The sequence below is a fragment of the Phalacrocorax aristotelis genome, chromosome W (assembly GCF_949628215.1).
Source record: "Phalacrocorax aristotelis chromosome W, bGulAri2.1, whole genome shotgun sequence".
Taxonomy (NCBI): Eukaryota; Metazoa; Chordata; class Aves; order Suliformes; family Phalacrocoracidae; genus Phalacrocorax; species Phalacrocorax aristotelis.
This window is the reverse complement of record NC_134310.1, coordinates 13,493,770-13,518,541: the sequence shown is the minus strand read 5'-3', so window position 1 is coordinate 13,518,541 and position 24,772 is coordinate 13,493,770. Positions and strand designations below refer to the sequence as shown.

General features: G+C 38.3%; 1 protein-coding gene across 7 annotated transcripts; it reads right to left on the bottom strand.

Annotated features, from left to right (window-relative positions):
• Positions 1 to 785: 785 nt before the first annotated feature.
• LOC142049350 (3-hydroxy-3-methylglutaryl-coenzyme A reductase-like) lies at positions 786 to 22,363 on the bottom strand. 7 transcript variants are annotated; one of them, XM_075076992.1, is made up of 21 exons: positions 21,271 to 21,828; positions 19,482 to 19,629; positions 16,230 to 16,425; positions 15,710 to 15,821; positions 15,092 to 15,179; positions 14,907 to 14,991; positions 13,371 to 13,476; positions 12,173 to 12,279; positions 11,647 to 11,763; positions 11,015 to 11,166; positions 9,901 to 10,145; positions 9,591 to 9,763; positions 8,840 to 9,034; positions 8,074 to 8,232; positions 7,772 to 7,929; positions 6,580 to 6,685; positions 5,230 to 5,400; positions 2,930 to 3,070; positions 2,673 to 2,831; positions 2,223 to 2,377; positions 786 to 2,073 (listed from the first exon to the last, which is right to left on the bottom strand). In XM_075076992.1, exons 2-21 carry the CDS (start codon positions 19,511 to 19,513, stop codon positions 2,019 to 2,021), a joined length of 2,712 nt encoding a protein of 903 aa, XP_074933093.1. In that variant the 5' UTR covers positions 19,514 to 19,629; positions 21,271 to 21,828; the 3' UTR covers positions 786 to 2,018. The 7 variants fall into 7 exon arrangements, with proteins under 7 accessions (XP_074933093.1, XP_074933098.1, XP_074933097.1 ...); XM_075076997.1 differs by lacking the exons at positions 19,482 to 19,629; positions 21,271 to 21,828 and adding an exon at positions 22,309 to 22,363; XM_075076996.1 differs by lacking the exons at positions 19,482 to 19,629; positions 21,271 to 21,828 and adding an exon at positions 21,940 to 22,137.
• Between the last annotated feature and the right edge of the window lie 2,409 nt (positions 22,364 to 24,772).

Genomic DNA, 24,772 nt, shown 5'->3' with positions numbered 1-24,772 from the left:
AGAATAAATGTGTACAGGCTTCTGCAAATGAAGTGAGAGGCTTTGGTATCATATCCCCACTGCGTTTAGTACTCTATGCTAGTCATATTTTATGTTAAGATATTTCACTTTAAGCTTATTTCATGGCTTCGTATCACAATTGAAGCCAATATATTTTCCATTGTTTTACTGAAAAAGTAGTTCTGTACCAAAATGTACACAATTTAGTAATGATACAAAATGTTAATTCTGCAGGACAGAATGTCAGTTAAATTCACCAAAATGAACACTGAACCACCATTTATAGCTAGTACAGTGTTACTTTAAATAAGATCACTGAATCAACATAGAAACAAAGTAGTTCCAACTTTCCTTAAATGAGAGCTATTAACAACAATACTACAGTAAGATAAACACTAATGATAATTTACATGCTTTCATAACATATCCAGCATGTAGTATGTCTTCATGCTTGCAATTAGCTTTATGAGCTCATTACAATGATATTAGTGTTTTGCTGTACTACAAAATAACCCATCATGAATTTATCTAGAATTTGCACATTAGAAGAGCACCTCTGCTAGTCACCCCTTTAGGAATGCTGCTGCATTCCTGTAAGAAATTCAGTCCAATCCACTGCTTCCCTCCCCCCCAAACCAAAACAAAAAACACCCCATCAAGCATATTAACAGTTTTCCTCCTGTGATTAACTAGGCAGGGTGATGCATTTAGCAACCTTCCCAAAGGTGAATCAAAACAGAATAAGCCTGGGGTTTCTGTATTACATTAACACCACCTGAGACTGGTTCAAGTACAGTATTTTAATACAAAAAGTGCTTGTTGCATTAACATGTCATTTCATCGAATACCCTTAATTAGTACTTTAGGATTAGATTTCTTCTTAACATAAATACACCCACCCCCCACCCCCAAAAAAAAAAAAAAAAAAGAGAAAGTTTAACACTAGGGTTTATGTTTTAATTCCTTTTAAATAACAGTGTGATTTTCTGTCTTCATTTTATCTCATCTTAAGCAGTGGATACACACCCATTCCTGGTGAATAAGTGTCAGTTAAAAAAAAAGTTAGGAATAAACAAACACAGTGTACCTTAAGAGACTTCTTTTAGTAGAAGTGTAAGCACCTGTTCTTGATTCCTGGGGTGTTTTTTTCAGTGTGGTTTTTATTTTTTAATAGGAGTACATTCAAGCAATTTTGAGAAACTTCATTTGCTTAAATTACTGAACTGTCTGACCTGTAATTGTTTTTGGAGTTACTAGTTTCAAAATCTATTATTTCTACCTGAACAAAATGACAGAACAGTCAGTACAGATTATATTTAACACTTCAGCACTTTGTAGGTACACACAAGTTTTCCATGAAGGAATAGCTTAAATTGTGGAGTTAAAACATTGAATGCTACTTAGCTGAAGCAGCAGCAGCAATTTAAGTACTACAGACAGAGGTTTCTATAAAAGTAATATGATTCAATAAAATTGTCTCAAAGCCTATGTCTTAAGTTTTACATGCAAACAAAATTAAAATTGGGAGTTCATGGAAAGTGATTAGGCTTGCCATCACTTTAAAAAAAAACACACATACTTGGCTAACCAGAAAATAAAGATGGCAAGGACCAATGCATTCAGGCCAAGTTTAGACCAACTTCCCCCCCAACAAACAAAGTACATTACATCACTTTTCACCTTGGTAGTTACTAGGAGCTTACTAGTCAAAATAATCTCAACCTGTAAAAACATAAGACAGACCCTTCAAAAAAAATGAGGCTTAAGAGTAAGAATTCCAAAGCCACGTTCAAGACATCTGACAAGACTTCTTTCATGAAGTCATCTACTGAAGATCAAAGGCATAAGTAGCCTCACACAAGTACATTGATCTTTCAGTTTATCTTCAACAGAAATCATTGAATTGAAGGTGATTTTCATTCTTTAGAATTAAGTTTACTTCACAGATTTTCTCCCCTCCCCCCTGTGCACCTGATCAGTTGCTAGAACAATTCTTCATTTCAAAGCTGCTTTAGTATTCAAGCTGCCTTCTTAGTGCAGGTTCCTTGAAGGTCTTGAAGATTTATTTTTGACCTAAGAAAAATGGTAAGATAACTACATTAGACAGTTAAAATGATACACTGCTATTATGTTACAATTATTCATGTAATTATTATTTAATCTTGTATACTTGGAAGAAAGGCAGAACTGCAGAAAAAGATATGAATTTTTCCATTTCTTACCTGTTATGAATCATGTGGCTTTTGACTAAATGCCCAGCTGCAAGAGCTGCCATTAGTGATAATTCCCCTGCCATCACTGTAGCACATACAATTTTAGCAAGCTGACGGGCATTTTCACCAGGGTTATCTTGGCTTGCACCTTGAACCCCTAACATCTGAAGAGAAAAACATGCAATATCATGCTATGAAATCTAAGTAAATTTATGCTAAATTTTAAAGTAAGTCTTTCCAAGTTATACCAAATCAAAAAGCTTTAAGTTTCTTTAATATTAAAGATCTTGAGCTTTAAAAACTAGATATATGAAAACAATTAGATTATTCTAAATTTTTCATGTCAAATCCACCAAGTTACAAGAAGCCCCATTCCCACACTACTTGGACACAACATACACAACACAGAAGTGAGCTTTGATTAGGAAGCTAAATTGCTTTAAACTTTCTGCTTTATACCTGCAAACAGGCCTGCTGCGGAAGCAAGTTGGTGCCTCCACCAACAGTTCCTATTTCTATAGAAGGCATTGTGCAGCTGATGTACAGGTCTTCATTGGTTAAACCAGTTCGCTCCATTAAAGTGATACAATTAGAGCTGCCCACGTTCTGTGCAGCATCCTTTAGATCAGGAAGAAACAAAACAAAAAACTCAACTAAGTGTTTGGTTAAGAATTACTGAATTAAAGAAAAGCTGAGTTGGTGTAAAACAATCCTACCTGACCACAAGCAATGAAAATAGCTGTCACAATGTTTGCTGCATGTGCATTGTAGCCACCTATGCTGCCAGCCATCGCAGAACCCACCAAGTTTTTGTTTATGTTGACTTCAACTATATCTTCTGTAGTTGTCTTCAATACCTAGGCAGAGTGATACACTGTTACTACAACATTCCTTAGGCAGGAGTAGAAATACCTCATTTTATGTTTAATAAGCCCCTGCCCCTTGTTTGCTTCCATATAAAATTTGACCCAATCATTGCCCTAGATACCTACTTTTATTTTTGTTCAAAAGGAGCCCTTTCAAACGCAGACTGCATTGTCCAAGTAACAATGGAAGAGCCAGTGCAAAGGGTTTGGACTTGGCACATGCCTTTAAGAACAATTCATCAGCTACCTTCTCCATTTCAAATTCTCATTTATCTTCAGTATGAAACAAACAAAACCAACTTGGCAGAAAAATCCCATTAATTCACCTTGACATGACAGAGACTTTCCCCCCAAGTTGCTCCAGACAGTAAACCTTCCCCCAATTTTGCTCTGAATAAGAATACGGAGCTAAACTGAAGAGTTTAAACACAACACTCTGCTACACTGCTAAATAAACATTGTGCACAGTAATATCAAATTGACATATTTATATTGTACTGACTGTATTTTGAAACCTTCAGATAAGAGATTTACACTGAATTAGTATAAAAATGATTAAAGAGAAAAAACAAGATAGTGCTGTGAACAAAATTTAAGATATTCCAGTGTAGTAGGAATAGCGACTGATGACAGGTCTGCGCAAAGTCTTACAAAAATATGAAGTTTGATACGAGTTCAATGTAAGTAAGTTTGATGTATGTAGTTGGGGGATGGGAAAAAAAAAAAATCCCAAATTTACTTGAAAAAACGCTATCAATGCCAATTACCAAAGGATGGGCTCCCCATTATTACTCTGGAATGAAATCTTGGTGCTATAATAGATATTACAACTGAATCAGCATTAAAAATGCAAACAATTAGAAAATTAGGAAACTACTAGGAAGCAAAACCAAAACACAATTATGCCAATGTATAAATCCAGCCTGCACACACGCTTTGAATACTGTGTCCAACTCTGTACCCAGAATTTGAGAAATTTTAGAATTGAAAAAGATCCAGATATAAGGATGTTCAAAAGACATGCTAGAATAGTCTTTTTACTCATTCCTCATAGAGAAACTAGTACTTTTCAGTCTGAAAATTAGAATAGCTGAGAAGGTAGAAGAGCTTTGTTAGAGCTATAAAATCTTGAACAGTAGAAAAAGGATAAAAGTCTTAAGTATTTCTTCCAGTACAAACTGGGGCATCATCAAATGATATCAACAACAAAGAGGAGGTATTTCTTCACACAAGGTGTAGCTGCACTGTGGAATTCTGCTCAGTGTATTGATACTAAAAGTTTACATAGTTTCACAGAAGGGACTGGACAAATTACTGGAGGGGGGGAGGGAATTCCATCAAATACTAAAGCACCAATTCACACAATCTTGAACATGTTAGTGGAAGTCTATTCTCAGTATGGTGTAGTAAACTCCTCCCTAGATATTGTCTGTCATGGCCAGTGCTGGCAACCAGGTAACAGGCAATAGATTTGGTCTGACACGCAGCCAATCTTCTGAGTTCAGATGGAAGAGAATTTAAGATAGCTGACAAGTTTGTCAGAGGCTAGGACTGGCACTGGTTATAAAGGTTACCCTTCATCATGTAAGAAGCTAAGGCAGCTCTGGAATTAAGCGAAGCACCTGATTATCTGTTTTCATTGTAGTAGGGAGCACATAAAACTTTGAAGAGAATGCCAGGTTTGTGCAAGAGGCAATAAATGAGTGAAATGATTGAAATGACCAGGTATAATGTCAGGCAAAACTCCACGTGTTAAAAACAACAAACCACCACACACACACACCCCCCAAAACAAACACACACACACACACACACAAAAAAACCCACAAACACCAAAAACAACTCTATCAAAGTGTGGCATAATTTTTTCAAACATAAAAAGTGAAAATCCTAATGCCTTCAACTAGATATCCATCTTTAAATATATAGCACATTATCTTGGAAGAGGCAGTGAAAGGAAAAAAATATCTACTCTAAGAGGTTCTTAGAAAAAATTACTTATCCCACAGCAGTGGTCTAAAAATACATGCAGGGATTATCCTTACATGGAACACAACTTACAGTTAATATCTGTGATTTAAAATATGTATTAGCTTTGTAAAGTGTATGCATTGTTATTACAAATTCAATAAAATAAAGCAGACACTCACTTCTCTAACAACCTTGGCTGGAACGACTGCTTCGCAGACAACAGACTTCCCTCTTCCTTCTATCCAATTTATAGCAGCAGGTTTTTTGTCTGTACAATAGTTACCACTAATAGCTATAACCTGGAGATCAGGAAACTCTTCATTCAACCTTGCCAGTGCTTTTTCAGTACCCTGTTAGAAGAGAAACAGATATAGGGCTAGTATATCATTATGACTGTAAAACAAGCTACTCAAGGACAGTAGAACAGCAAGATTTGATTAAGTCTAATCAGATCATCAGTTACAGCTGAAGAACATTATTTCAGGAAAGAACCTGAAACAGGAGAAGAAAAAGAAAAATCTATCACTATCCTTTTTCCAACCACTTTGGTAATTATATGGGGAATAATTGGTTCTTCCCAGTACATATGGACTCTCTGGGTAACATTCTAGGTGAACAGGCATATGCTTACCATACTGAAGATACAACATGAACCAAGGCAAACACTACAGGCATGAAATGAATTCACTTTGGACGTAGTGGAAAAAGTTTCTCTACACTAGGAAGTCAGACAAAAGGTCTGCTATATTTAGTACTTGTCTATGGCCAGACTAATTTATGGAACAGTTCTGATAAACTTTAATACTGATTGCCTATTCTACATACAGTTTATCTCAAACAGCACAAGGCACCCCCCCAGCCTATGGGTCATGTGTCATGTTTGCATAAAACCCAAAAACAAATCAAACAAGCAAAACTAGAGAACATCCACCTGCTGCCACTCACCAGATTTCTAATCCCTTATTTACAAGGGGTGATAAACACAGTAACAGATTACTACTGCTGGATAAAAATCTTTGGCCCAAAGCAACAGAGCAAACAGCTTAACCTCCACATTATCAAGAATACTTTGTTTAAAAAATAATAAAAAAACACAAAGTTACTTTAACCTTCTTTCATCATTCTCATCCTATTCTTGTTTACTGCAAACAGTGCTATGTCTTGTCTTTCTGTCTTCACATGCCAGGTAGTCACAAATTAGTAAGATACCTCCAACTCCCAAAGCTGGCATTCTATATTAAACTATTCTCTGACCCCTCCCCCCTAAACCGCTCGAATCACCCCCCACAAGCTCCAACACAACAAACAAAGTAAGCAGCAAACCTCACCCAGCCACCACAAACATTCCCACCCCATAAGAATAGAATATCACCACCCCACCAAAGTCTAACCGAACTAAAAACATCCCCCCACTATCAACAGTGGCCACCCCCAACTTCCAGCCCTCAACAAAACCACCACCAACCCCGACTACAACATTTTTAAAAGAAATACACATTTATTAGAGACTTAAGGGGACTGGATCTTACTTTTGAAATCATATTCATTCCCATTGCATCACCTGTTCCAGACTGAAAACGGATATAAAGGTTACGAGCAGCCAAACTGATGATGAGTTTTTGTAGGCGGGCAAACCTGCAAGAAGATTTAATTACTTACAATCCTCAAGGAAAAAGATTAAATTTGTTTTAAGTGACAAAATGATAGTAAATCATTGCAGATAGCACTGTTGACTACACTGTGCTATCTGTACTCCTCCCTCAGCACAGGAAGAAAAGGTCACAGCTACCATGCACATAGTAAATACTTTAAAATGTTCACTTTAAAAGCGTTCACTGCCTTTTTATGTTTTCTATCCCTGGACTTCATGAAATAAAATATCCCTAAGCACTAACATAAATTCCTTTTTATTCCCTAAAACATCTGACTACCAGGTATAAACTGAAAATGAGGCCTTTGGAAATTTTTATGTCAATTTTACAGCAAGGCAAAACCCATGCTGTCTTCAACAACAGTGCATGCTTCACAAGTCAAATCTTTATTCATACAGAATAAGAGTAAAACAAAAACCAGGAAACACCGCATTTAAGCAGCAGCAGCATGAGTTGATTCTCACTAAAATATACATATGTCCTTGGGTGACACTTGTAAGATTGGTAAGAAACATAACTGATAAGGAAATCTCTTTCCAAATCTTCCTACTAAAGAGAGCAGGTAATCATAAGTCTTAGAAGAAACTCTAGGGCTTGAAATAAACTTATTCTTAACACTGTTTTACTTTTTTTAAGCATTTCAGTTCTAGTATTAGTTTATCCTGTATTCTCTGGAACCTCACTAATTAATTCAAAGTTTGGAATCTAGCCTTCCAGATGATATTACTGATGTTAATTACTTTTTACATAATAACTACTAAAAATCCAAACAAGCGTTTATGCTTATTTTTAAATGCTTAGACAAAATTATGTATTAAGTATTACACAATGTAAACATATTTGTTGCTATGATCTAGTTGTTTACCACTTATCATCGGAAAAATGTTTATTACTAGCCTTGGTATATAGCCAGAGCAACTTTTGTTTTCTTAGATTCATATTACATACTCATTTGAGCTATCCCATGTAGTTTCCTGTACTGCAGTACACAGAAATACAATTAAGAGCTTTCTACCATCCATAGAAGTCTGATATCAGGAAATAAGGCTAGAATAGCCATTGTACTAACCTACTTGTGCTGTCAAACACTTCCTTCATTATTTTAAAGCCTTCAGGGCTTTCAAGCCAAACTTTCACTTCTGCAGCCTGGCAAGCAGTGGGCAGCCTTACAACAGGTCCTCGAGTCATCCCATCTGCCAGAATGCAGCTACTTGCTCCTCCACCAAGCTAAACATCAAAGCAGAAGGGAAACAAAGTAAGATTACTGAAAGTAAATTTTAATTTTAGGGAGTCAAAAAAACGCACCTTGTATCACCCCCAAATATGTTTTATAATATAGAATTTTTTTCAGGCCAGACAAACAATACTTACACATATTGCTCTACATCCTCTGTTTGTGCTTGCTACAAGACATCCTTCTGTTGTTGCCATTGGAACGTGAAACTCTCTGTTATCTAAAAATAGTGGTCCTGCTACACCTACAGGAATAGGCATATATCCAATCACGTTTTCACAGCAAGCTCCCATAACCTTACAAAAATAATAGAAAAGGTATTATTTAAGTTACATGTACAGTGATACAGTACAACATACTACATACTATGCATGTGACTACAACAAGGTATCTTAGCAAAAAACCCCACAACCCTACCCATAAAGCAACCAATTGCTACCTCAAAAAGTTACAGCTGTTGATGGCTGTAGCTAATACTGCTGAAGTCTAGTATTTGGCAGACCTATTGAACCTTAATAGGTTTTAAACACTATTAAATAAAATTAATTTAATACTGTTAAATTAATTTTAACTAAACTTCCATTTTAACTTGAGCTCAAGGTAATATTTTTATTCAGCTGAACTCAGGCTCAGTATGAGTAGAATTCTGCATTTAGGAGATAAGGCAATTGCATACCCAAAAAGTATTTCCTACCAAGGTAAACTACAAAACTTACCTACCTCTCTAGGTTTAAAAACATCAAAAACAATAAAAGGTAGTGCCTTATGCTTGCCTTTCCCCCCCCCTTCTACATCAGTTTTGACCAAGCTCATTGTTAATTCACATACATCACTTCAAGCGCACATTTCATAGATTTGGAAAATGGTTTTACAGTGAGTTTTGCTTGTATGCCTTTTACTTACCAAAGAATAATTGTAATTCCTATAAGGAAGATATTGCAAAGATGAAGGATCAGGGAGTTTCTTAGATAACATCTGTCTGCGAATGGACACACCTCGCTCCTGAGTTTCCATCACAGTTTCCAGTTTGTATGCAGGAATATGCTTAGCATTAACTAATCTAATGACCTCAGCATCAGTAAGGAATTTTGCTCCCTTCTGCAAATGTAAAAGGTAGAGAGAGAAAGTATAGGTTCTCTTGGTGAAAAATCCTTTTAAATGTTTCCAAATGAAAAAAGGTAACAATTTTACTTTGACAATATCAGAGAACATCTAAAGGAACCAACTGCCAATGTGAAGTTTTATAGTAGGACAGGATATGATAAAACATTTTTTTACTCAAACACCAACTTATATGTGTACATGATAGAAGCTTCAGTTACTTGGTATGCCATGAATTATGAAGCTGCTCCCCCCCAATCTTGGGGATAGAGGGAGATTCATAATAAAAGATTATTTCTTTACAACTTCAAAAATATACACCTATCTGTTTTTCTCATCTGTATTGAAGAAAAAAAATGCAACAGAAACTGTCTTGAGCAGAAGTAACTTATGAAAGGGTGTTGTTTTGTTCCGTTTCCCCCCCCCAGTAATTAAAGCCATATAATTCTCTTAATAATGACATTACGGTCAATAGGATCATTTAGAAGCTGGAAAATATTAACTGTAAGATGTTGCAGTAGAGGTTAAAAAATAAAAAGTTATTTTTCCATACCTCTGCATTTCCAAGTATGCAAACACATTCTGCAATAGAACGTGGTTCTTTAGGTAACTCAACTTCTTCCTCTTTTCTAGTAAGAAATGAAGAAGTTTCCACAGTTGGCAGTTGCAACCCTACAAATGTAGCCTTGGTTGATGACTCTGCTAATACAGGTTTTATGACTTCAGCTGTGTAAAGACAATTAATGAACTCTGGTTTACAAAAATCTTAAATTTTGATTCTAAATACAACATGCTAACACAGATTTCACTATTTGTTCCAAATATTCAGGAATAGGTTCAGACTTCAAAATGCCAAAAATTACCATTTCCATCTTTGGGAACTAAAGCTTCTTCTACTGTGTTAGATATCTGATCGTTTTTCAGAAGTCCAGATTGCTTCCTGCAACAGTTCGCAGGTACCTTGTTCTGGACCATCGCTGGAGATGTTATGGGATTCTTCAGTGAGAGTGTGGATTCAGTCTCTGCTTGCTCAAAGAAAATATATTTCACAGCAAGGAGAAGGGCTAATCCAAGAGTAATTACTTGTTCAATATCTATACTGGCCATTCTAAAAAAGACAAATTAAGAAGTAAATACATGGTATATACAATTTGTTTATAATAACATTCTGACATCCCTTTGCTTTAGAAAGGGTAATAGTTTGATCATAATTTATACAGTTACTGAAATTCCTGTCAAAAGACATTTCTAGCAGGACATTCAAGTATGTTAGGTTAGGGTAGGGTAGAGAAATAATTCTTTGTATTAAGAATTTTCATGTGTCATTAACTATTTTCTAAATCTTAGTTAAAAAAATAAACCCAAAACAATTGTAAGAGAAATGACTGGAAAATATTCACTATTTAACAGCTACATCAAATTGATTTAACACCTATCTCCCAACAATAAAGTAGAAAGTTTCAATTATCACCTTCTACCAATAATGACTATTTTGATGGAAGCTGAACTGCTGGGGGGTGGGGGTGGGGGTGTGGAACCTAATAGATAGTTCTGAGTTTTCAGAAGTATCATTGAACCACAGCTGCTGCTAACTGCAGTTGAGCTGAAGGAAAAGCAATAATGACATGGCTTTTGCACTTGTATGTGAATGGTCAGAGGCTCTGCATAATTCTAGTGCAGTCAGAAAATTTGTTTTCCAGTGTGCTCTGAAAGGTCTCAGTGCTAGTGCAAAAAGATAGCATTATGATGCATACAGGACAGCTGGCTCCTGATCATGTTCTTATTACTTCAAGGAGATTGAACAAATGGCATAATATTGAAATATTTCTTATGAAATGTCATCTCTGGTTCCAAGAAATCCAACAGGGGTCAGATCTGCAAGTTTACAAGTGTTGTACACCTAGGACCATAGCTTAGCAACACTGGAGAATAGACCCTAATTGAGGAAATGCACTTCTCTTCTGTGAAGTTGCCTACCGAGAAAGGTAGAACTGCCATAAGGAAACATTAGGTTCAATTCTCTTTGGTGCATTCTCATCCAATCCCGCTGCATTTTCTACAGTACTGTTTTGAGCAGCTGGTTCTGCTATCCAGCGACTGTGGGCATGAACAAGAATCAAACCCAGCGACTGTATTGAAAAAACACAAAATAAATATTAATTTTTCAACTGTATCTAGTTATCTAACCTACCAAGATTAAACTTCTTGGGTTTTTGTTTGTTTGTTTCCCATGCCTCAAAAGTCTAAAGCTAAAGGCTGATTTTCCACACCTCTCATCAACACCATTTTTGGCCTATCATAACACTCAACTTTGAGACTGTCCACCACATCCTTCCTCTTGGCTCAAGCAATAAGCAGAGGAAGCTGAGGGCACTGTAGGGGTAAGAGGGAAAGAATGAGTACACATGAAAAAGCCATGAGTGTTTTGCACAGAAATGGCATATGCAGGAAGACTTTAGGTATAGATACAGGGGGTGTTATTAAAAATTACCACAGTAAACTAGACTAATGGGATGCAGAACACAAGTCTATAGAAAACAAAAGCTTTATTCATTTCACCAGGACATCTTACCGATTGCATAACTACAGGTCAAAAAAAAGCCACAAACCATAATCATTTTGACCCTCTGTGTTACAGGATTTGGTTTATTTTCTTCTTCTTCCAGAACACGAGCAAAATGGCTAAGCTGCCATATAGGATGTCCTTCACGACTCTCTCTCGAAAGCTGCAAAAATAACAAAATTAAAAATTAGGTCTTATTTAATATGTATTAGAAGAACCAACAAGTGAGCTTCAACACTGTATTTTTATTTGATCATTAAACCTAGTGTCTCCTGTTTAGCCTATGTTAGACTGTAAATAATGAAAAATCCTGGACAGCCATTAATTTAAAATAGAACTTGTTTATTCTGCTTTAGATCAAAATTCATACTATTGAGTGTGACTCATTTACAGTGGCATTAACAAGTTACTGTCCATCAGCTGAGCCACCATAACTCTTTCTGTGCATTCCCTCTGTTCACCTCATAAGGAAGACAAACATGCTGGTGTATACCTCAGTGAAGAAATGCATACCCTACAAGAAGCACAGGGTCTGGATACTAAGCTTGATGTTGTCTTGAAGTTGGTCTTACCTCTAATACCAAGGACACACAAGCTGGAAAGAAGGTCATAAAGACAAAGTAGTTGGCAAGAACAGACATACAGCCAAAGCAGCACATAATTTCAAGTTGTCGTACACCTATGTTAAAAAAAAGAAAAGAGAGAGGAAAAAAGTTTTTAACGTTTGAATATGCATCGGGCTTTCTACATACTTGAAGTGTTGCAGAAGCAAGAAAGAAACCGTTAAACTGACACTGCAGATTATAGAGGGAACTGTCTAGATTAAAGAAAGACAAGCATGTTAAGTCCTAGTCATTTTGTATTAGCTTATTCCAAGCACAATATGTATGTAAGGTATTTACAGAAAAATTTTAAATTATAAATCTAAATAAATATAAAAATAATTGCAGTTTACTAAGATTTTAAAGCTTCACAATCAAAGCTTGAAACTCCTCCCTTACCTAAGCAAAGAACAATTAGCCAACATTATGTATTGAAATCCCTTGTGTAAGATGGCCAATTAAGTGTTCAGGAAATAAAACAGTATATACTCCACCTACTCTTTCACAAGTCTGGTATCCAGAAAGGGGCAATATGCCATGTTGCACATGCATTACAGAACCCCCTTAATAAAGATGAAAGGGCTAACAATATAAATACATGCTACACCAAAATGAGTTTTTTTCCCCTAGATGTAAACAGAAAAACAGCTTATTAACACATGTTTTCCCCCCAAAGGTCCAAAAGAATTTAAAAAGCAAATGCTTTGAAGCATACCTTAAAGGCATCTAAGGTAGTTTAAAAAAAGGCAAAACAAACAAAAACCAAAACACACACAAAAACCAAATAGACAAACAAACAAAACCCTCAGTACTTACTATGGAACTGCAATTTATTTTAAGAAAGAAATTAGTTATTTGTACATGAAAAACCTTTGCTTATTACATTTAGCTGTTCTCTTTTTAAGGAAAGATAACTGCTACTGCGTACTGAACTGATGAAAATCAAAAGATGGACACACACACACACAGTAAGATTGGTTATTTTTAATTGAACTAGAATAACTTTCCTTCACCTGGAGTCATTTTTAGAAACGCTAGTTTTTGCAAGAATACAAAATAGGTGTGCATGTATTGAAAGGGTCATTCATTTTTAAGAATGCCCAAGAGAAAATTTTAGCAGCTGCTTTAAGATGTTAACAGGAACGATGGGAATGATACAAGATCTCACCTGACATAGTACCAACACCAATCACAAGACACTCCACAAGTGCATCCAGTGTAAACGTAGGGCCTAAAATTGCCATTCCACGTGAAATATTTTCTCTTACTTCATCCTAAAAATAAAAATTTCTGTACATTAGCATAAAGACAAAAATCAAAGTAGGGGAGTGCACATAACATGATTAGTAAATTGAGTAGTATTATGGTGATAAGGCCTTATAAAACAGACGTTGAAAATGAACTATTATGGAGAGAATACATTCTTTAATTGCTTCATTTCCCATAAGTTATTATACTTTGACAGTCTTAATTTACACAAGATTATTTACTTTTGAAAGTCTCCACCTTTGGCTCATCAGTATTCTAAGCTCCTACAACACTGATGGGCACAGACTTTTAATTAAAGTACATTCAGAAGAACGGGACTTCTACACTTTAAGACATAAAATAGAAGCCACTTATGTCATGGCATCTCAAAAGTTCTTGCAACCACATATCTGTACCCTAACTTCTAAAAAAATTATTTAACTCTCTAGACTCAGCTGTCAGAAGAGAGGACATAAAAGACACTAAAACTTTCCCCTGGGGAAAAAAGGATTTCCCCCAGAAGCCAGGCATGGAAAACTCCAGAAGTCTGCTACTGTTTTAGTGGTGGTGGTTTTTCAGGGGGTGGGTGGTGGGTGTGGGTGAATGGGAATGGGAGAAAAGGGGAGAGAAGCTGTGGTGAAAACTTATTTGTGAAATACTTTCTTGAAAATTAATAAAAAATTCTGTACTTGTAATTGTTATATAATAATATACAACACTATATAACATATATAGAGTGTACGATATACTCATATATACAATGTTATAATGTATTGCTATATGTTATATTGTATTTGTCACAATTATGCTCAATTACCATGTACAGTATTTTGTAGATATAAATTAATTTCACTAAAAACACTTATTTCAGAACGTAAAATATGAAGAAGTGACTATTCCAATGTATGATGGGCAAGATATACTGTTGATCCTTCATGTTGTGCTGTTAATTGCATTAGAGCATGAATATGTATCTATCTACACATATGCCATGTTTGTTCTGCTAAGATTTTTGTCTAAAAAATATGCTTTTTTTCCTGTGTTGGCATAACATTAAATGTCTATTTATATACTGCTCCTGAGTCCTACAAATTAACTTTTTTCTATCAATAAATGCAAGACTTGGGTCTAAGAACTCTAGTCTCCTTAATAGAGCTATAAGCATTGCTGTTTAAAGTTCTGAACCTATAAAGTACTCATACATATAATTAACTTGGCTCACATGATTATGCACACCAATTTTACAGTGGTGTTATTCACTTGAACACTGATCTGAATAAAAGACAATACAGAATATGGTTTAAATCTGATCCTTTTTATATATCACCAATACAGTATTCACCTGTATGTCTCTCCACCTGGATTATTCACCTTTGAATATTAAATTCAAAGGCTCCATTGAAAAAACCAACCAAACAAAAAACCCAAACAAAAAAACAAAAAAGAAAACCCGGACCTGTGAGTTGGAACTGAGTGCAAATTTGGCTAATGCACTTGCTCTTGAAAGATCAATCAGAAGCAGGAAGAACGGTAAAGCTTCACTGAAAGACAGAGGCATATGTTAAGAGTAAAAATCAAGGTTTATTGTATGGGGGGGGGGGGAATCAAGCAAGAAATCCAGAATAACAATTCATTACTTACTTTAAACCTGTCAGTTCTTTATCCAAGAAGTGAATTACCACTGTACTAAAAACAAAACTTGAGAAGATTGTGAAGAGGCCAGCAATACCTTCAAAAAAATTGGAAAATTCTTTTTTATATATGTTTAGAGAGAAAGGGGAAAAAAAAAAAGGAAAACACACTATGCCTTTAGATCAATTCTGAAGCAAACAAATTACAATTCTCATCTCTCAGAGTGCACAAATGGCAGTTGAGATAAACTGATGAGGATGCTATTTTTTAATAGCTATTTAAATCTAAAATTTGTACTGCATTCAAAGTAAGACTGTGAGAAATAAAAGCCAAAAATCTTCTCACTTATCAGCAAAAATGAAAACTGTCTTAAAGAGCTATATATTTTCAGTGTTTCACACAATAAACAATTTATTCAATAATTGCATTTCCAATGTTTATATAAACCTACACAATCTCTCTTAAAGAATTGCACTTTGATCTATGCAGAACATTTGTTCTGCTATCTAGCAAAGAATTAAAATAACCCTGCTCTGTACGTAAGTATTAAAACCTGTATATTTATTACCAATTTATATTAAAAAAAAATAAAATGCATACAGCAAAAAAATAGTTCATATACAGTACCTAAAATGTATTTTGATCCAAGCTGCCTTAGGTTCTGAAACTGGAAATATATATAAGTGATTGCTATACAGCGTGTGATTGTCAGGATGATGATGTCACTGCTCAGAACATCCTGTTTGAAATAAAAAGTGATTTTGTTAGCTTTTACATTAAGCAGTAACTTAATTTTCAGTAACAAAAAGAATCCCATCGTGAAGCTGCACCAAAAACAAAGATTTGGAATAAAATAAGTATCACTGCTAGTCTGTCTAAAAAAAGACTAAAGTAATGCAAACAATATGAATAGCAAATACTTGCTCACTAGTTATCATGCCACTGAAAGTTAGGCTTAATGAAAACCTCCTGTAGGCGCATCACTGCTTGCGTACAGCTTTAATATCCAGCATGGGAAAAGAAGGTAATAAAGAAGTTTCTGTATAGCTACTTTCCTCCTAATACATCACAACCTGATCTTATTCTACAGAAAACCCTGCATCTACAGATTAACAGTAAGTACTATAACATGAATTTAAATCCTTACTTCTTCAAGTTTGGGGCACTCATAATTCCAGCCACATATCTTATCATTCCCAGTGAACATCTTCATGGACATCATACAGATGGTGAGAGTCACTGTTCCCACAATGACTTCCCATGGGTGAGAGGCTACAAAAAGGCCATGCATTCGAAAGAGTCTGGACAACATTTTCAATACTGTTTTTCTATACTTTGCAAACCTGCAACAAAAGAATATTTCATATAAGCAACTATGAAATTCAGGGGAAAAAGGAGAGCGCTATGTACAGTTCTGCAAGTCACCTCAGAAAAAAAAAGCCAAACCAAAAACGAAACACCAAACCAAGAAAAAAAAACTAACCCCAAAACCATTAAGTAACAGATGAGTAAGGAAACTCATCTTCACCTTTCAACTTTCCATGTAAAACACATTTGTTTCTAATCTTCTGAAATACAATATGATCTGTTCCTGCCTTCTCAATCCTTTTTTTCATACACATCTCCCTTGTTTCTTAAAAAAGTCTTAAAGAACTACACCACTTCCATGACATCTCTTAGTATCTTCCTGTCACACAATTTTGATAATACCACTTTGACTCCAACTTCTTGTTTTTACCACCTCTCTGTGTAAGCACTCACTAAATTCTATTACTTCTTTCTACTCACTCTTCCTATCAAAAATATTGATTAACTTAATTTTTACTACAGAAATTGCCAACAAACCACTCTTGGCAATGCTCAACTTCAACAGCAGGAAGTGCAATGTTATCTTCCTCTGACTGTGTCTTTTCTACTTTCTGCTCAATATTCCTCAGTGATTCAAGTTAATCACATTTAAAAGGGAAGTAAGCGGAGCAAGAGGCCGCCATGGCTCAACCACGACCTCCTGGGTCTACTCAAATCCAAAAGGGAAGCATACCAGAGATGGAGAAGTGGAGGATTATCCGTCGAGAGCTACAAGGGCATTGCCAGAACATGCAGAGATGCAGTCAGAAAAGCAAAAGCCCAACTCGAATTGAAACTGGCTGTATATGTCAAAAATAACAAGAAAGGTTTCTTCAGACATGTCAACCACAAGCAGAAAAAGAAGGAAAACATAGGCCCACTGTTAAACGGAAAAGGAGAGTCAGTCATCAACGATGCTGAAAAGGCAGAGGTCCTCAACACCTCCTTCACCTCTGTCTTTACCAGCACTGTCGGGTCCCAGACTTTGGGAACAAAATTGCCGGTTGATCCAAACACCGACCCACCATCGGTGAAGGAAGAGTTAGTACGTGAATTACTACAGGAGCTTGACCCCTACAAATCGATGGGCCCTGACGCCATCCACCCGAGGGTGTTGAGAGAGCTGGCTGACATCATTGCAAGGCCACTCTCCATAATCTTTGAGAAGTCGTGGAGAACGGGGGATGTCCCAGAGGACTGGAGGAAGGCAAATGTTACCCCTATCTACAAGAAGGGCTCGAGGGAGGATCCGGGTAACTATAGGCCCATCAGCCTTACTTCAATCCCTGGGAAAGTTATGGAAAGAATCCTCCTGGGGGTCATCACAAGTCAAATGAAGCACATCACTGGGAAAAGCCAACATGGCTTCACTAAGGGCAGGTTTGACAAACCTGGTGGCCTTCTATGACAAAGTGACTTGCCTGGTTGACATGGGGCGGGCGGTGGACATTGTCTACCTGGACTTCTCCAAGGCCTTTGATATGCTTCCCCATGGCCTCCTCCTGGAGAAACTAATGCGTTATGGCCTAGAGAAGTGGTCTGTGCAGTGGGTGAGGAACTGGCTGACAGGCCGCACCCAAAGGGTGGTGGTAAATAGCTCTTTTTCAAAGTGGCAACCTGACACAACTGGAGTCCCCCAGGGATCAATATTGGGTCCAATGTTATTCAACATCTTTATGAGTGATCTGGATAATGGGATCAAGTGTAGCCTGATGAAGTTTGTGGATGACACCAAGTCAAGTGTGGAAGTAGACACTCCAGAAGGGACAGCTGCTCTTCAGGGAGACCTGGATAGGCTGGAAGAGTGGGACAACAATATCTTATGACATTCAACAAGGACAAGAGTAAGGTTTTGCACCTGGGAAAACATAATCTGGGAGTGCAGCACAGACTGGGATCCACCTGGCTGGAGAGCAGCTCTGTGGAATGGGACCTGGGGGTCCCAGTGGACAGGAAGCTCAACATGAGCGGACAGCATGCTGCTGCAGCCAAGAAGGCCAACAGGATGCTGGGTTGCATCAAAAAGGGCATCGCCAGCAGAGATAAAGAAGTCATTATCCCACTCTACTCAGCGCTTGTCAGGCCACACCTGGAGTACTGTGTACAGTTCTGGTCCCCGCTATGCAAAAGGGATGTGGACAGGCTGGTCCAGAGAAGGGCCACCAAGATGATCAAAGGACTGGGAAGCCTGCCATATGAGGCTAGGCTGGGAGAACTGGGTTTTTTCAGCCTTGAGAAAAGGAGGCTCAGAGGGGATCTCATCACCGTGTACCAGTACTTAAGGGGTAGTTACAAAGAAGATGGAGAGTCTCTTTTTACAAGGAGTCACATGGAGAGGACAAGGGGGAATGGATACAAGTTGCTCTTGGGGAGACTCTGATTGGACACCAGAGGAAAATTTTTCACAGTGAGGACAGTCAACCATTGGAATAATCTCCCCAGGGAAGTGTTTGACCCAGCCATGTTGGACACCTTCAAGAGTCGCCTGGACAGGGTGCTAGGTCATCTTGTCTAGACTGTGCTCTTCCTAGAAAGGTTGGACTAGATGATCCCCGAGGTCCCTTCCAACCTGGGATTCTGGGATTCTGTGTGAAAACAGTTCTTTCATCTGAAACACATGAATCCTTCTCACATACAGTGTTCTGCGACAGTTCTCTTGTACCCATAACTAATTCCCAGGTTACTGATGCATTTCATCACCCCCTTATTTAAATAAATAACATTCAATGAACTCCCACGCCTCTCACATAACTGAGAACATGGATATTTTGTACAAAACCTGCATCCTGAGAACATGGATATTCTGTACAAAAACTGCATCCTAGTCTATTTTCTGTGTTGTATCTTTAGATGAATTCATCGAGGACGTTTACTCATGAAACACAGAAACAAAATGTCATAAAACACTCTCTTAAATACATTAATACTGGGACTTTGCTTATTACAGCTTATAAGACTCTGTGATGAATGTTAACTATATAAGTATATCCTAGAGTTCAAAAGATGCTTAAATAGTCTAACTTATAGAGGCATTCTCTAGTTCAGTACTTACATGTACAAACCTAGTACTGTGGAGATTCCCATAGAGGACTGAGGGCTCTACACGCTGTCACTGCAAAGTGCCTTAAAAGTAACAATCAGGCTTCTGGGAAGACAGTCTTTCTAGTATTACTTCTTTTGCTTGGACATCATAAATGAAGCTGTCATTCAATGGAGAAAATAATAGACAGGACAAGTCTATCTGCTTAGTGTTACTGAAGATACCAGAAACATCTTGGTTTCCTACCAATGCCAATCTTGATCATATGAGCATCAGTAGCACCAATATATTTTTTCTTTACCCTTCCACAGTGAAGGTGTGGCAGGATTTTTATGGCTGATGGAACCAACTGAGGAAAATCATTGAGAGGACTGCCTTCCTTATGAACAAATTCTTTCGTTTCCTGACAGAAGGCTTTTTTAAAAACAAACCAATAAACACAACAAAACAACAAAAAAAATCTCCTTTTAAAGTCAACATTGTCCTTAGCTTTTCCCTGTGCGATATAATTTACATACTGTTTTGTAAATTTATGTTCTCACAAAACTGTTCCAAAATGGTATTATGGTTAATCCTCAGCAGTATGGAAAGTATATTTTAATTTAGGAAAACTAAAATAAGACATAGCCAAAGGAATATCTTAGTGCCAAAGATTTTGAAACAAAGCAAAAAATAGGAAAGGCATAGCAATATCCTATTAAAATACTAATACATTTGAATACCACAGTTTCAGGAAAAATCAGAATTAGTACTTACTTCATTACTATATAGGGTCCTACCAGTCCTAAAATTAGTAATACAGCTCCTAAATTCTGAAAGTTGGAATTATTATCTAGGCAATTAACAAAATTGTTATTGGATCTAGAAAGATTCCAAAATCTTTCTTCAGATATTACTTCTCACATTTCTAGTAAGTGTGAAATGGCTTCACAAAAATCAGTTAGGGAAAAATGCATTCATTTGATTATGAAAAAATAACTCTCCATAATATCTATTATTAGCCAATGTTTTATAAATAAATGCTGCTATGTAATACAGGATGACTCACTGCTGATCTTGGGGTTAACTGAGTAGCAGTAACTCCTAATCTAAAAGGGTTCTTTAAAGCCTTCATGCTTATTTAACCTGCCTGAAGTGCATCTTTTATTTTTTTTACCATGCAATTGGCATTTCTAGAAAATATTGATGAAGATTTCATGCACAAATTCTGCACTACAGACTGCTGTAAAAAAAAAATAAAATCTATGCATATTATCAGCTCATATTCCTAATTCTCTTAAAAATATTTATAGCTACACTGACATAGCTTGAAATTAGCAAGACATAACTTTAAATATAAAGCTGTAGTTTATCATTAATATCATTTTGTTACATTTCAAAATGGTGACTCAAAAGGTATGCTTTATAAGTTCTATCCATCTCCTGCTTGTCTTTGTTTTCAATCAAAAATTTCCAGGAGACTATTACATACAGCAATCCATTCTGGGAATCAAAACAAAATGCAAACAAAAAACTCTAACTGCAACCCCTTCAAAAACTTAACCAGAGTGTAAAAAGCAAAATAGATCGGTTTATGTAATGCTTTAGAGCATTAATCTGTCATGTAACTGTATGACTATTCAGCTTAAATACCTAAGACTTGCCACACAGCTCTCATTAACGTCAAAGCAATCCTCTGCAACACCATCTATTAGATCAGCACAAATTTCCCATCTCTTGTTGGCTGACTCAGCAATATCTACAGTATTATAAAGGAATCAAGTAGCAAAAATAGCTGAGCTAAACCTTGTGCAGAGCTCACCTGAAAAGCATATGACACCACACAGACCGTGTCAAGCTGTCAGGTAGCATTTTTTGGTTTTAAAAATGGAAACCACACTCACGCAGGCCCATCACTGTAGCCCCTCAAACCCCTTGCGAAAGGCTGAGGGCACAGCCCACCAGTGTGACCTAGGCTGGGCCGCCCGCGGAGCAGGGTGCAGACCGCTGGAAGCCAGCACAGGGTCCGGAGGAGGAGGGCACGGGGAAGGCTGAGTTTCTCCCTACAGCCGCAGAGCCCCCACGCATTTCCGGGCGGAGAACTAGCGAGGCCCGCGCAACTCAAGCCCGCCCAGGACGCTACCGGTGACAGATGCCTCGGACAGCCTTCCTCGGCCCCGCGCCCTCCGACGTCAAGGAGAAGGCACCGGGACAGCGGCTCTGACCTTCCCCACCCGCCACTCAGGGCGGCAGGTAAGGCGGGCCAGGCCAGGCCGCGAGGCCGCCGCCGCTCCCTGGGGGCAGCGATGGCGACGGTGCCCGCCCCCGCGCCACCGTTATCCGGCTGATCTCCGAGGAGCTGCTCGGAGCCCAGAGCCGCAGCCCGTCCCCCAGCCACGGAGGACCCGTATCGAAACGGCGGGCTGTCCGCACAGCGCCTGACCCAAACGCGGCCCTCATGCCCTTCCCTGCCCCGCCAGTCCCCGCTCACCACCCTGGCGCTGCACCGCCGCACAAATGCTACACGTTCCTCCTCGCCGTGCTGCAAACTGAAGCTACCACTTCTCTCTGAGCAAGGATACCCGAGGCACGACACGCCAGCAGCCGCCATCGCCTGATCGCGCAGCCAATGGCGAGAGCCCGGCGCGCCCAGCCCACGCCGCGTCACTCGCTGCATCGCTGAGGCAACCACCCGGCGAACGCTGTACAGCTTGAGACTGGATCAGGAGCAAAGAACACGCCATCTCGCCATGAACTGCCCACCAATGGACCCTCGCGCTCCCCTCTTCTTATTTCCTGATTGGGCGGCAGGATGTGGCTTATTTATATATGCTGATCTACAGACAGATCCGCCACGTACCCGGCGCTCAGACTCCCTTTTGCTGCCCACGGGAGCCCCGTTCTACCTCATCTCCTATTGGCCAGTTGGTGCCCGTGTCCTTCCGGGAAAAGCAAGCGGGCGGGGTGCCGTTTGTAAGTTCTTACTATCGTGGTGTATCTGTTTCTTACACTGATGCTAACCTACGCTGTGTGCCTGTGGTACCGCCTGGATGCACTTTACCAAGGCATTAAGAAATACCATAATAATTTACAGCTCTCTTGTGGAAAGCAGTGGTGCCCCCTGACATTCAGAAAGAATGCAATATACTTACATTTGCGGCTTTTGGCCAAAGAGGAAATACTTTCTGTGATGTAGCTATGCATGCTCAATTTTTCTTTGCTCGTGAAACACAAGAGGCTCCTTAGTTTTGATAGAGTTAGACCTGTTGTGACTAAAACTTGTTGCTTTGGGGGAGTCAGAAAGGCTTCAAGACAAGAAGCGCCTAAACAAAATTTATGATGCACGTGTACAGAACCATAAAGATAAGGACACTGCAGAACTACCAAACTCCTACCAGAAGACCTCCTCTGCAGTACTGCAATGTCACCAAACTCCTGTCTGGAAACCACCTCATGATCCCTGAGGTTCCACTCAGAAGCACCCAGGACAAACAGGCAACGGCCTCAGGACTGCCACTGCTGAAGGGGCCTCAGGCAAGAATGCACTCAAGGACGTAATCTTCGAAAGCCTGATGGGGAATGTCCTGGAGGGATGCAAACAACCTAGCAGCAGGCAACAGTCCAAACCAAGACAAAAGGAACCAAGGATGTGTCTAGATAAGAGTTAGAACACCAGTTGAAACCAACACACCTTGCAATACACTCTGGCAAGATTACTCAATGGGTCAAATCATGACCATATGTGGCAGAAGGACTCAGCATTCATGGAAAGGACACAAAAAACCACCCCTTCAACAAACTACTAGGGACCACCAGAGACCACCTGATACCTCTTCAGGTGTTCCTAAGGGACTTAAAACGCATGGGTAATTAAGATGCAAGTATTATAATTAGTTCCAGGAAATCTAATGCATATGTATATAACTGAGCAATATAAGCTTTGTCCTTCACGACTTGCGGTATGCACATTTGGAGGAGTGATCCTCTGTGCGTCCAGCGCTGCAATAAAGACTACCTACTTAATAGTCGTTCAGACTATTGAGTCCTGATTTCAGGTTTTCACAGCATCAGTTTCTTTGGGCAGGCATTGCCCACTGACTCAGGTGTGACATACTATTCTTGATTGCAATATGGAGGTGTGGAAACAAACTCTACAACTCACAGAGAGTTATAAAGCAGGTATGTTTATTGTGGCATTGGGTGCAAGGGGGATTGCTCCTCCTAACTTGCACACCATCATATCTAATTGTGCAGGTTAAGTACATGTTCTATGTACATATTCATTAGTTTTCCAAGAAAAGATATACATATTCATTGTCATATGCAAACGTCCTTTGCGCATGCCTGTTGGTGTCTCCAGGTGGTCGTCAGGGGTCTCTGGATGAAGGATATACTCTTCCTCACTGTGTCCGCTAGTTAACCCTTGCTTTCGCGCACTCAGTTCTGAGATCACGTATATACTGTCCTTGAGGGATGGTCTGTTCTGGTTTAGTGTTTGCTCTGCAGTTCCTTATCTTTATGGTTCTGTACATCTGCTTTTCTTAAGGTCAAATGTCATCGTAACTTTGTTTAGGCACTTCTTGTCTTGAAGCCTTTCTGACTCCCCCAAAGCAACAAGTTTTAGTCATTGTGCAGGCTGTTCCTGTTATCTTACAGCCCAAGGCTACCTCATTATCCCGGCTAAGTTTTGGCTCCGGGCCCCAGCAATTGTTGAGCTACACTAGATTGCATTAGTAACGTTTAACTACTTATTCCCTGAATCAATACATTGTTCCAGTTTTGTGTGGCCATTTTGTGTTTGCCAGATCTGAGCAATTCCAGGCTAACATGTTTAAATACAAACAAAATATAATCTGCAAGGATTTTGCTGCAGATGATTTACACTCCAGCTTTTCCAAAACTGCTTCTTGCATGCACCATTTCATTCAGAAATATTTAAAGTAGCTCCACATGGTACTGTGCTGTGAAGTGTTAATGTGATTCTCAAAAAAGGATACACTGATGAAAAAGGTTTCCTAAGAACTCCACCCAAAGTAGTTGTTGTGAATGAGGAAATCATTCATGCCACCTCAGTTGTTTAGCATGCAAATACACTTTTCATTCTCATCTTCAATGTGATGCATATAAATCCTGATAATTTACTACTGTGTATCCATCTTCCCTGTTAGCTTCTTTTGTTTTCTTGAGTATCTCACCTTTAAAATATTTTTAGTAATAATAATTTATATCATATATATTTATATAAATAATAAAACTACCAACAAGATTTCTGGAGTAAATTGATAATATGCACAGCAATTGCTGTAATTGCATATGGATATGAG

Excerpts from the sequence above, each read along its gene's own strand:
- LOC142049350 (XM_075076994.1), bottom strand. The coding sequence starts at position 21,320 with ATGCTACCTGACAGCTTGACACGGTCTGTGTGGTGTCATATGCTTTTC. Across the intron at positions 12,280-13,370 it reads TGGTGTTGGTACTATGTCAG|GTGTACGACAACTTGAAATT; the intron begins GTGAGATCTTGT and ends TTTTTAACATAG. Across the intron at positions 3,071-5,229 it reads CAGCCAAGGTTGTTAGAGAA|GTATTGAAGACAACTACAGA; the intron begins GTGAGTGTCTGC and ends CACTCTGCCTAG.